The sequence below is a fragment of the Lotus japonicus genome, chromosome 3 (genome assembly GCF_012489685.1).
Source record: "Lotus japonicus ecotype B-129 chromosome 3, LjGifu_v1.2".
In the NCBI taxonomy this organism is placed as follows: Eukaryota; Viridiplantae; Streptophyta; class Magnoliopsida; order Fabales; family Fabaceae; genus Lotus; species Lotus japonicus.
The window spans coordinates 21,889,643-21,903,967 of NC_080043.1; the positions used below are offsets into that span (position 1 = coordinate 21,889,643).

The 14,325-nt window shown below is 34.6% G+C and overlaps 1 protein-coding gene across 1 annotated transcript; it reads right to left on the reverse strand.

The window, feature by feature from the left end:
• Positions 1 to 9,852: 9,852 nt before the first annotated feature.
• LOC130746116 (LOB domain-containing protein 11) lies at positions 9,853 to 12,077 on the reverse strand. The gene is made up of 2 exons (XM_057598639.1): positions 11,794 to 12,077; positions 9,853 to 10,644 (listed from the first exon to the last, which is right to left on the reverse strand). Exons 1-2 carry the CDS (start codon positions 11,989 to 11,991, stop codon positions 10,270 to 10,272), a joined length of 573 nt encoding a protein of 190 aa, XP_057454622.1. The 5' UTR covers positions 11,992 to 12,077; the 3' UTR covers positions 9,853 to 10,269.
• Between the last annotated feature and the right edge of the window lie 2,248 nt (positions 12,078 to 14,325).

Here is a 14,325-nt window from a genome sequence, read left to right on the forward strand (position 1 = left end):
AAGGAGTGTTTGCTCCATTGATACTCAGTACTGATGTGAGGTAATGTGACATATATATTGGCTAAACCTATGTGGCAGTATGAGCCCATAAAAATAATGCAAAATATTGTTTAAGAAACCAAAATAAGAAACTTGGATTGGAGATGTTCTCTTTTGAGTCTTTTCTTAGGGGTGGGTGTAGTTTTCTTAATATATGTTAAAATATTAAAAATTATTGGTATATTAGTTAATTTATTCACCTTAATAAATTATTCAACTAAATATATGTATAATTGTAAATTGTTTTATCCTTGCATCTGTGCATCACACGTATGTAAAAACTTCAAATGTCCATATATTTTATACACTATATACACTAAAGTTAATAATTAGTTTAACATCACCAATGTTTCGATAAAGTTAATGATGTATAAGTAAATTTGTTAATTTTATAAATCATTGAATTAAAAATCATAACACACAGAATCGCTCGTCCGTGCATCGCACAGCAACGTGACATAATCCTAGTGATCACTAAGTCATATGTGCTATACAAAACCTTTCCTGCGAAGTTTCCTTTAAAATTTTCTTGTGAAGTTTCCCACAAAGTTTTCATGTGAATATTTTATCAGTTTTTTGTTTTTTTATCAAAATTGTGTGGTATTTTTTTTAACCATAGATATTATCTCCAGGGTCGTGTACAGACATTTTGGAGTCTTAAGCGAAAATGTTAAAGGGTTTTTTTTTAGAGATTTTTTAAGAAACTTAACATAAAATATTAATTTTTATATTAATCTCCTAGCTTTTTTAGCTGTAAAATTATTTATAAGAGTTTTATAATCAATCAAGTCTAACATTTCACTTTCAATAGATAAAATAGCTAACTCATTCAATCTACCTTGTAACATTGTTGACCTTTGATGTTTTTAACGTGATATTGTTTTTTTTTTGTATGCGTGATATTGTTAGTTAATTTGAAAAAAAGATGATATATTGGTCTAACTTCCTTTTTTAGTTGGCTAATATTTATGAAATAAATAATTCTGTTTTTTTATAATTTGTTGTTTAAAAATTATTAATGCTTAGTAACAAATTTTATTTTTTTGGGGGCCTTAAGTAGTAGCTTTTTTTTTCTTTAAGCACTCCACGACCCTGGTTATCTCCTGAGGCAATCATATTCGATCTAAGTGTGGAAAAGACTAAAAGCCTCTCTAAAAGTGTGTTTCCGAATTGAAACACTCAATCTCAGGGATTTAAACAATCACTAAAAATTACGCTCATTGTGTAAAATTTGTTTGGTGGTATTAGGAATCAGTGGCAGTACCAGGAGAGAAATTTTAGGGGACCAAAGTAAATTTTAGGGTTAATCGTCTACTTGGTCCCTGTCTTTGTCTCGCCGTCTGAAATTAGTCCCTCTCCGGAAAATTTGCAAATCTGGGTCCTCTCATTTGCAATAAGTCTGGAGCAGGTCCTCCCCGGAGCCCGGAGCCCGGAGCTCCGGCGACTGGTGATTTGGTTAGCTGACTGGGCTAATGTTGATTATGTGGATTTTTTAAAAAAAACAAAAACAGGTCAGAAATTTTAATTTATTTAAAAAAATAAAAACAATTATTTTAATCTAAATTCAATTATAAAAATCTAAATTCATCTTCATCAACATGAAACTTCTTCAACATCATGTTTTTCATCTACTTTTTTTTACATTGATCTCATCTTCATTTTCTTCAAAAAATTATAACCCTAACAATAAACAAAATAAAATCCCAAAAACACCAAATCTAATTTCCCAGGGTCTTCATCATCATAACCAAGAGTCCAGAAATAATCAAAATCCAGAAAAGAAAACTCACCCCCACCATAACCGCCCCAAACATGTACATAACAAGAAAAAGAAACCCAGAGAACCCAGAAGTGGTGGGGGTGGCCGAGAAACCCAGAGATGGTGGTGGTTCTGTTCCTCTTCCTCACTGCACCATAAATCGTCTTTATTTTCCTCTTATTTTCCCCAACAATTTGCAGAGCAAAGAAGGTGAAGTCCAAAATGAACCAGTTGCAACATAAACCCAGAATACCAACCCCAACAACATCAACCCCAATCCCCTCATTCCCCTATCTCCTCCCACTCTCCCCAACCCAAACCCATCAGCAGCAACCTCTGACCCAAAGCAAATCATAAATAAAAAAGGGAAAGGAGCAAAGGAAGAAGGTGAAGAAACGGTTGCTGTGTTCTCTGGATTGAAGGAGAAGCGAAAATCTGGATCAAAGAAGGTGAACCCGATAACTAGATCGAAGGGGGTGAAGCTGAAATCTGGACCAAAGCAGCTAATCCCTCGCACTATCGATCTCCTCATCACCAACAAGGGATCCGGCGCCTCTAACCTCCATCATCGTCGTGAGCCCCTTGGGTCGAATCCTTGCTCATCTTCCCACCCTTGAGTCAGTGATCCGCCACACCTCTGATCTCATGGTGGAAGGCGCGCCGATGGTCATGGAAGGCGCCGTCAAACTCTCCGCCGCGAGCGATTCGCCCTCCGTCGCACCAAGCCATCGCACCCAGCCTCTCCCTCTCATTTTATTCCTTCGTCCTCCGTTGCACTCAGATTCAGATCCAGATCCAGATCGTTGTTGCAATGGTGGTGGCTGTTGGGGTTGGTGGTGGTGAAGAAGAAGAGAGGATGGAGAAAAAGAAGAAGAAGAAGAACACGATCTATGAATGAGGAAAGGAGAGGACATTGAAGAAGAAGAAACTGTCAAATTGAACACGATCTATCTAATTTGGGTTGCAGAATGTGAACCCTAATTTGATTGGGAATTTGGGTTAATTGGAATTAATTTGTGGAATTGATTTTGTTAATTAATTTAGGGTTATTTTCATTAATTGGAAATTGTTTTTTTTTCCTTGACACGTCAGCCTCATTTATCCAGTCAGCATGCCTATTCATCACTCGCCTGAGCTCCGGGCTCCGGCGAGGACCTGCTCCAAACTTATTGCAAACGAGAGGACCCAGATTTGTAAATTTTCCGGGGAGGGACTAATTTCAGACGGCAAGACAAAGACAGGGACCAAGTAGACGATTAACCCTAAATTTTAACACATAAAAAATGTTGTTAGTTATTGGGTAAGACGGGGACCCAATTTTAATACATAAATTAAAATGTTTTTAATAGCAATATATATAACAAAAAAAGTAAAGATTAGATTAAATGAATTAATATTTCTAGTGTAAGAAAAACGTAAGAATATCATATGCGTCAGCGGTGGAGAAAAAGTCGGGTGATGCTAACCATAGAAATAAGATAGCAACATTTTCTTGCATTTTTATGTTATTATTATACCATAAAATTATTATAACTCACATTTTTCTATGCAAAGAAAAAAAATACGTCATTGATGTTAACTTAATGGTAAGTCCAAAACCAATTAATCAAAAAATAAAAAATGTGACAATTAATAAAAAAATCTGGGTATAGATCAAAGAGGTTCTCAGGCAGGTTCGATCCCAGACTCTCCTTCAAATATGCAGCCAAAATTACCGCTGGGAGATATTATTGTCGTTGTTTTTATATAACGATTTATTGTAACAAAAAAATTTATTAGTGTGTACTTAATTTTCTCAAAGAAATTTCTAGAGGTTTGAGGGGGCCAAGACCACCCTCTGCCTTCAAGTAGTTCCGCCCCTGTTAGGAATACTTATATGAAAATTCACAGGTAAAATTTGTAAAGATGCTTGCAAGAAAAGTTGGAAGCTATATCCGCAAGAAACCGTATGGCTTTGAGCCCAAACAGCCCAATAGCGGGGTTGTTATGGAAAATGCCATTATGTGGCCTTGGTATGATAAAGTGTAATGAGATTTTAATAAAAAGAGTATATTAGATCCGAATGAAGATGGTTAGAAACTTAGAATACTTATCATAATTGGGAATGTAACTCATATTTTCATCACTCTGTTTCTATCTAGGTTTGTATTCAAGCGGAATTTGCTTATAAACACTAGAACGTGTTTTCGAATGAGTAACGTAAGAATTTTTTTTTCATATTTTCATCACTCCCCCTCAAATTTAATTGTTCTGTTTGAACTTATACTCAAATGAAATTTTCAAAGGTCATCATCATCGTGAGCTTATGCTCCTTTAGTGTGAATCTGAGTCTCAAAGACCCAAGAATATTTTTTTAGTTGATAGTTTTTTTCTTCTTCTTTAAAGCCCAATTTTTTTCTCTTTCTTTGTTGGTTATTGTTTTTAAGGTGCTCATTGCCCATTGACCAATCTGATTATGATACCGCTTATTGGGCTCAATGCGCTTAAGTCCAAAATGTTAGTAGACTAATAGGTGGGTCTTCTTCCACTTTAAGGTGGATTTTCTTCCACTTTAGGTGGATTTTCTACCCAAATAAGTGGGTTTTGTTCTTCCTTTCATCTCTCTGTTTTCCTTCCTCTGCTTCCAACACGCCATCTACAGCCACCAACACCGTTGATCGTACCCCTCCTCCGGCGGCGAGGCCACCAGCACCTGCCACCACCGTGACCATTTTCTCCCTCCACTATAACCCATTCCGCCCTTGTCACGAGCTCCTACTACCGCGTCCCCTCCTCCTTCGTAGCTATCAGATCTAGCCCACCACTGGTCCTGCAATCATCTCCGCCATCTCCGCCCTGTCTCCGCCTCATCTCCACCGCTGTGCCTCGCCGTCGCTATCGTTGTAAAGACCGTTGCTTCCTCTACCACCTCATCGTCTCCTTTCTTTTCCATTCTCAGCTTTGCTAGCTGTTGGTTGTTGTGGAATCTTCAAAGGTCTTCCTTTACTCCTCAGGTTCTCAGATCTACAAGTTTGACCCCATTTGGTGTGGCTGAAGCTAAGCTTCCTTGAAAGCCCCACGGTTTGCAACCCCGGCAGAGTCGGTTGAGTTGTATTTTTGGAAGCGCCATTTGTAAAAGATGATTAAAATCTCTTAGAAGTCGCTTGGTTTATTTCTGTTAATTTTTGGGGTTTATAGGGGCCTTTGTATGACCTTTTAGGGTTTTGCATCATGGTTTAGCTGAGACGTTTCAGCTTGTTTAATTGAGTGAGCATGCTTGTTCCTCATTTTCTTATGTATTTGCATTGCATAACGCTCCTTGAGATTTATTCTCACATGATGTAAGTGCCGCTTGGTAACCTTTTAGGTATTTATTCCAAACACCTTTGACAAAAAAAAAGAGAAGAAGATTAGCCTAAAATATCTTGAAACAATTGAGTTACAACGACCCTCAAGTTTATCTACAGCAGAATTTGTTTTTAATCGAGCAATGTGAATGTGAGACTTCTTTCCATATTTTCATCAATCAACCTACGTGACTAGTGAGTGGAGACTCCTAAGCCAACAATCCATTCCTGAAAGTGCTTTGCTGAGAAATTCCCTCAACTGATGCCCCAGGAGACAGACATGTCCACATGAGGACCATAGATAGTAAATAAAAGTCAAACCAATACAAATCCATCGCTTGCTTTCTGGGGAAAGCATTGAATGCATCGTGTTAGCCACAGCCCGCAGCTATAATAATCTCTTCATTAATATTCTCCGCTGTTTTTTTCTTTTCCACTACACAAGTGATTTTGCAGCATTTTACCTATCATCAGCTAATTAATTATATTGCTCCTTCATTATAGTAAAATATTGACTCGCACACAACTAATCCAATCCTTTCATCACTAATGTAACTACTACGTCCTACTGTCTTAAAGTGATGAATTGATAAACCACCATGCTGCTGTTTTAGTTAATTTGCGTGAACAAAGTAAGACGGCTTTTAATTTATGTGTTCATATAGTAATTCGACAAGTGACACTGAGTCAACATTATTTATGGTAGGGTGGGTTTCACTGTTTATCTTATCCTCACCGTGCATGTGAAAAGGATGTGAGAAAATACTGCGCATTCATTAATGCAAAAAAGGGGGTGTAGATATGTATATCTCCGGGACAGAGCTAAAGGCTTAGGAGTTTAGCTGCTTACTAACAGGATGCATGCATGTTGCCACTTGTATGACTATACTTATCTTGAAGGGTCATCGATAAATCAAGGTTATTTTTTTTTTAAAGGCCAAATCAAGGTTAATTAGATTCCGGCTACCCTTACAGCTCCCACGTGTTCACATATTGAATTAAGGCTTAGATTCAGAAATCAGAGCTATGAACTATTAACCTAACTGTTTTCATTATGATAGTGATCAACATGAACATTATAAGATATAGGTTCCTTTCCCTTTTGTGAGATAATATGGTGCAACCTAACTCTAAATCTCTCCAAGGTTTATGCCCATTTAAAATGGGTCCAAAATATACATAAATCGTTAATAGGGCGTGAATGATACACAAATTCTTAATATAGGTGTGAGGTCATCAAGACTCTCAATAATACATGAATTGTCAAAGAGGCGGTGCATATACATAAATAGAAAGACGTCGTTGTAGGATGTGAAGGTTGCAGCTAATGAATCGTCAAATATAGGAGTATCACTAATCAGATTATGGTGTCCCTCGCCAAGCAAAGGAGGTACTCCCGAAATGCAGAGCCCCTCACCAGCGGTGGGTGGCGCGGCTCACAAGAATGAAAAAGACGCTCATGATGAGAGTGGTCACTCCTATCCAGATACATATAATTGATGAATGAGATTAGCAAATTGAGCATTGGTCACCAATTTGATATATTAACTTCTCTGTTTAGATCTAACTAATTTTCTAGCATGTTTGGAAATTGCTTCCTATCATATAACTCAAATGACCAAATTTGGAGCTGTTTCATAAGTATTAAAACTCGTTATTTCATATTAAAATGTGCATATATGGGAATGGGAAACATTAATTCCAGCGTGTACTGTGTTCAATTTATGTATCTTTGACTTTAAGGGGTCAATTACACCAAAAGAAGATAAGGTGGGAATAAAGAAAGATTTAATTTTGAGCAAATAGTACCATCAACAAATTACATGTACACTGAAAGAATGCCAGGAAATGGAGCTGATTTTTACAAATCTTCCAGGCTAAACTTATTCCTCATTCAATTTTGCCAATCCCTGGCCTATAAAAAAAAATTGCCTATAATTATATGTTTTATCATGCATGATATAACTTAATTTAAGAAACATGTATGTATTTAATTTTCATGAGGACTAATCAATATTGATGACTTGACTAGTTAACGGATTATACTATATATGAAAGGAGTCACACAGTAAAGGTGTCTATAACTTTTGTAAAGCTACACTTTGAGTCAATAATAAGCAAATGTACAGGTTTCCCTTCACACACAAAAGAACAGAAGATGACAAGTTGGGTGACAGAAATGAGTTTTCTTTCTTTCTTTCCATGAGGACGAGAAAAGAGGATATCAATATATTGAGTTGCCGACAGGTGACATTGTATTGTATGGGTGGGTTTCTTTAGAGATCACCTCACTCCTCTGTCCAGTAACGGATCCAAAAATTTTATGTCATGGGGGCAATATACGCATAAAAATTTCAAGCAGTAAAAATATAACATAACTATTAAAAAGTTTGAAGGTTGTCAAAAAAAAAACTATTAAAAAGTTTGATAGAATAAAAGATAAACGCCCCAATAAAATTTTAAATATTCACTATTCAATTAGTTTCAGAATATTATAAATATAAATATGTGACTATTATTAATTTATCTTATTATATGTTTACAAACCTTCTTTGCATGAGGTAATTTTTAAGCACGTATCACTTTAACTAACCACCTATTGATATTATCAATTTATAAAACACTATAGCACCTAAGAAAATCACAAAAAGACAATAAAAAACAAACTAGAAACCAGTACCCATTTTTAAAGTGTAACCAAACAAAAAAACTAAGGACCCATTGACCATTGTCACGGTTTATTCACATTATTAATTGGCAATCCGAGCCTCTTCTGTAAAGTGGACAAGTAAAATGTAGTGGATCAACACAACAAAAATTGATCTTTCAATGGCACTAGAGGTAAAATTGACAAAGTATGGGGGCATTCATTAAATATGTGGGGGCATTGTAATGTTTTATTCCTATTTTATGATATAGTATGAAGTACCAGTAAAAAAGACGTGAGGTCATTTGCCCCATATGCTAGCAACGTGGGTCCGTTCCTGCTCCTGTCCCCCAAATTAAAAACGCGTTTAAGAGAGACACTCACACATGCAATCATAATTCTCATTATTTTGAAAGATGCGTGTTTTAGCTAATTTAACATGATTTAGTGAAACTAACCGCATACTTAGTTGTAGGTCAATAGCTTAGTCTAACAATATAGTATAGATTTTCCAATATGATAAATAGGGAGTGACCGTTAAATATCCCGTTTGTGTGAAATGCACATCTCAAACCATTAAGGAAGAAGTAAAATTTTATCATGTTGACTCTGTTAGAAATAATAATATAAAATTATTATTGTTGTTTTAAATAGCTTAAATTTTTAGGATAATTAATTAATTGGTATGGTATTAGTGTCTCAATTTTCAAACGATATAGAGTTCAATCTTTGTCACCTCAATTCTTAAAAAAGACATGATAGGTGAATATGTACATTCTTCACGCTTCAAGCTCAAACGAGCTCTTTTGTGAGAAAGCGTTTAGAAATAATAACATAAAATCATTCATGTGACCCTTGCCCAATAGCATAAGATTTTGGGATAATTTTATTATTTAACAGACACAAATGTGAGTTGACGTTGAATTTAACGGAAATCCAACATATGAGAGTAGAGGGAACAAATCCATCCGAATTCATTATCAATTTTCCCCTTGTTGGCTGTGAGTTTAATCAATTAAGACTTAAGAGAGTTTCTTGATTGGCTTTCGCTATAATTAACGGTTATATATATTTATATATTTTGAGAATTTGAGTTAAGTTTAACTACGCCTAAAGCTAATTTAAGGGTGAGAATTATTGTAACTTTTATAAGGATTATTTTAATTACATCTCTATCTCTAGTTAATGTGAGACTCAATATATATATATATATATATATATATATATATATATATATTCATAGGAAATAAATTTACTAATCGCCCTTAATAACTATCATAATATTTGACTTTTCTAGCAGTGGGAACATCCACATAAACTTTTTCATGAAGATTTTTTTACGCACACATAATTTAAGTTTGATACCTTGTTTAAAAGAAAGAATAATGTTATCTTCACACCTCTCTTTGAGGTGGAGAGAGGTGAAAGGATGAAAGAGATAGAAAGAAAAGAAAAAGTAAGAGAGAGAAAGTATGAGATGTGATAAATGATAAGAGGAGAGAGATAGAAATAAAAAGAGGTGGAAATAAAGTGTTTAAAAAATTAGGTGTGTATATATCATTATTGTTAAAAGAAATCAAACACTAGACCTTGAACTAACCACACGTTAGTTTCATAATATTTGACTTTGATCATATACGTTACTCCCTCCGTTCCTAAATAACTGACATTATTTTTAACTAAATTTTGTTTCTAATTATCTGCCACTTTACAAAGTTCAAGAAAACATTAATTATACTTTACTAATAGTAACCTTCATTTATTGGTGGTAGAAAAGTTAAAAAGTTAGAATTAATATGAGAGATAAAGGGTATAGTAGAAAGTTAGATTGTAATTTTAATAAAACAAAAACATTAATTGCTATTTCTTAATACTTGTGCAACAACCTTAAAGTGTCAGTTATTTAGGAACGGAGGGAGTATATAATTAACAAATATTGAAGCCCCCTTAGCTATCCTTTGGTTCAGTCTTCAATCTTGATGTTGTCAAGATTTTGTCTTTTGATTAACATATATCTACCAATGAAAAATTTGTGTTCCGGTAGAACTATAACGAATCCAAAGCCATAAGGTCAAAAGCTACCTTTGACAAAGAATTAGGCATTCATGATAGATCAATTTTTGAATGATTACAGTAGGTGACCAAGAAGATGTTCAAGATCCGAAATGTAATTAGCCCACACAAACATTTCCTCTAAATTTTTTTTTGAATATTACAATGATTACATTTCATGTCATGAAAAACCATCTAAATTTTTTAATTCATATAGGGATTATAGGGTGATTTTGGACCAATTTACTCTGCCTAGTCTGTGTAAAGACTAGATCCAACATATCAGTAATTTCTCCAAAATCTTCTTCATATAGATGGAATTATGCATTAAATACGTTCTAGCTACTTTTGTATATTAGCTCTAATGATTTCTTTCTCCTTAGAAGAATGTCATAAAACACTTTTGAAATGTCTTATTTAAGTTAATTATTTGGTGTTCTCTCTGTTCATGTCAAAAGAGGCTCCCACAATGAGTTTAGGCCAGTAATATTCTCCTCAAAGAAGTTGAGATCATTTTGATAGTCACTGCTGCTGGAAGGACTTGAAATGAAGAAGTTATCCACTGATTTCTGTGGTGGTGATTCCTGCATTGGAGTTTCTACCATTTTTTCCATGCAAATTAGAGCCATAAGATTGGCTTGTTGGAGTTGCATGTTTACAAGCTCAGCATGTGCTTTAGCTAATTGTGCTTGAAGCTCATTCACTTGCTTTTGGAGCTGGCAAATTGCACCTGCACATCCATACACAGGGTCTCTTATTCTTGCACCAGCCTCATAAACCATGCTGGTCACTGCATCTGCTCTTTGAGACTCTGGAAGTTCCTGCAAAATCAAGGAAATAAATGAATAATTTGATCAATTAACTACTTGAATACTTATCTTAATTAGTCCTACTATACAAAAGAGATTACATAAGCAAATTCACATAGATTGTGTTTGTTTCAATATCAGTTGAGTGTAACGTGAACAGATTTTCACCTCAATTCATATAAAGAGTTTCGTTAATTTGAGAGTTAAAAACCATTTAAATTCATGCTAACTGATATCCAGACATGCTCTAAATTGTTTAATTACTTAGAGAAAATTAATATTGAAAAAATTCACTTGAAAAAATATATGTAAGAGTCAACTGTGTTGAACATAGTAGGCCCATCATAAGGTATTGGTTGAAATTAGGTAGTTGAATGTTGGGGCTGCTTCAACAAAGAAAAATGAGAGGATGAAGAAACTATTGAGTCACTGTGGTATGTGCATTTGTGGAAAAGTTTTTGGGTGAAAACTTACGTGTGTAGAGTGTTATTCAACAAAGGGAATAAAATAAGTATATATATGCAATTACAATTTCTCCGTACACTTTATCGTCACAGTTAAAGTTTCAGGGGATTTGTTAAAATTAGGCGTTCCATAATTCATTGGAGACTGGTCTTATCATCTATTTGTCCCAATGAACATGGAACCATAGGTAGAAGGTTTTTGTCCAGTAACAGTTGAATCAGTTATCTACTAATAACATGTTTTTTGATCAACTTATTTTTCTTCCGAGTTAATTTTGACATCCAGAAACTATTCACCTACTGTTTCTTCTTCCTACATTGAATAGTGAGTTCTTATCATTTGCTACCACTTACAAGTTTATGTCTATTCATCATTTCAACTCAAACAAATTGGAATTGATGTTCTTATAGGTTAGACAATACAGAACATGATGCAGAGTGTTTGATGATATTTTACAGAATCATAATGTCCTTAAAATAGGTTATATCACAGATGTGGTGAAAATGTGCTAGATTTATACTATGTCAAGACTCAAGATGTGCACAATATCTTATAGCGTGTTTGGATCGGTAGTAACCAGACCATCCAAAAGCAGTAACTTCAGAAGCTACACTTTATAATTTCGCCTTAGAATTGATTATGAGAGACAAGAGAGCATGTAATGTAAGTGTAGATAGAATTTGTAGGCATATGTACCTGTAAGAACTTGATAATGTTGCTAGCACCAAAGACTCGATGAGCAATGGTGAACTTGGCAGGTTCGGTGGGAGGAAAATAAGGTGCCAACACACATTTCTCAGCACATCTTCTCCTCAAAATCTTGCAAGCAGCACATGGACTCATCACAACTTGAGGGGAAATAGGGGAAGTGTTTGTGACTGTGTCACTCTCCATATTTTTCTGTCCTGAAAATTTTGTTGTACTTCTTTGTTTATTTTAGGGAGAAGAATAAAAAGGTTTAAGACTTTGAGAGGTTAGAAGAGTGTGGGGTTTGTTTGGAAGTAGAGGAGTTTTTATAGAGGAAAGTGTGCGTAATCAGTGAGAAAAAATGACGTCACTTTGGAAATTCATTAGTGAAACGTGGCAGCTCGTGCTGTCTTCTATTCTTGCTTCTCTGTTAGGTGTTGTGGATTGTGATGCCCCTCTCTGGCTGCTTGTATGAAAACTCTTTCCCAACTTTGAAAAACCCTTCTTCACTCACTCCTTTTATTTTTAAGTATAAACCACATAATGTCCGGTCACGTTTTAAATATCGACTATTTCAAATTTGAGATTTAATTATAGACTTTTTATTCGTTCTTTTGCGTGTATTGTACCGAGATCGAACTAGATAGTTCTTCTCACACATTTAACCTGTGTTGTCAGCTGAAATAGTGTTCTTGGCTTACCCTAATAATTGTATCCCATTTTTTCTATCAATTTTTTTTGTCCTTTTACTTTAATGCACGGTTTTATTATTAATGATAATAACCACTGCAATGAAGTTCTTTCCACATGGGAGCAGAGTTTTGTATTTTAAAGGAAAAATCCTTGTTATGTGCCTAACCTGCCTAGGCCTAGTAAATTGACCTTTCTGGGCAATATGTCTTATTCACCATCCAGTGTTATTGGAGTCTAGTCAAAGTAATTCCATCCAGAAGCAGAAAGCACAAAAAGTCACACTCTAATTAACATGCTTAAAGACGCAGTAAATGCAGATATTGTGTAAAACAAACAGGGAAGATTAGATACTAAGTACATCTTTGGATACACTATGTAAAACCAAAAAGAAGACAAAATTATGGTAACCAACACAATAATAATATAGTAATGGATAGTTGCTTCAATCCATTGTGAATTTAGCAGATGTAGTGTGATTTCCTACTATATATCTAAATATGTACTAAGTTGTGTCTGTTTTTTTTTTTCTGTTTCAATCATGTTTATACACGTTTCAATATAAAATCACATTATATAAAGTGAGTCTTCTTTGGCAGTGGAATGGACTATGTGTGTTAGAAGTCTAACATTGGCAAAAGATATGACATAAATAGTCTTTATAATAGTAGAGTAACCCTCAACTCTTGAACTACCTTTTGGGTTGAGTTAGGCCTCCCAAATTTTAATACTATGAATGAGGATAAAATGTCATGGAAGCCGATGCATTATTTTAATCATATTGACTACTTGGTAGTGTTTAGTCCGACTTTATTTTTTTTTCTTAAACTCGCATTTGAACACGCCTCAATTTTTTTTCCATACATCGAAAAGATAAATTGCATCGCCAGGAATCAATCTCTGGACCTCCCCTACCCTACAAGGACACCTCAAATTTTCTTTAAACTATGTGTATCAAATTTACTTTGAAAGTTTTAATTAAGAAAGTGATAAATTATTATTTATTATTCTTATAAGATATTGATCATTTTCAAGAGAGATTTTATAAAAGTACGGGCATCATTCCAACATATGTTAAAGACCGCCTCAAATTTTGAAAACACTCGAAAAGTGTTTGTGAAAAATTAAAAACCGCCCTAATATATACTCCTTCCGTTCTAGAAAGTTTGTTGTTTTGAAGCTTCTTTCAATATTCCAAAATGCTTGTTGTTTTAGAAAGTCAATGCATTTTTTGCTAATTTTTCCCACCTATACCCTCATTTAATACATTTTCTCTCACTTATCACATTTCTTATTAAACCAACCACAACTCTTCTTTATTAATTACATTCTTCTTTATCTAAGTATAATTTAATAGTTGTACATCATATTAGTAAAATTAAATAAGGGTAATCTAGTCAAATTATACTATCAATAATTGATTTCTTACTCATTGTGTCACAACCTTAAACTACAAGCTTTCTGAAACGGAATGAGAGTATGTTAGAGAGGATGCCAATTTTTTGTATGTTCGATCAAGTGTTTTTATTTTTATTTTTTTTTAACACGGAGGGGTAAGGTGTGGAAACTGAAACAACCCCAAGTGTCATTATTTTTTTTTAAAATAATAATAATGTGAATGGAAAAAAATGGTGTCTATAAAGTGCATACCCAAGTACCCAACCATGCTGCGTCACCAGTAGGTGAGTATGGTCTTCCCTAAACTACAAATTGTCTTGATGCTTTCTTATGCTCATGCCAATTGGCCCAGGTGTCTAGGATCAGAGTTATTGGGTTTGCTGCCACCACTGAGACAGTGCTATCTTTTCTAACTCCCTTTTGACTCTCTCATTTATTCACAAAAAAATGAAG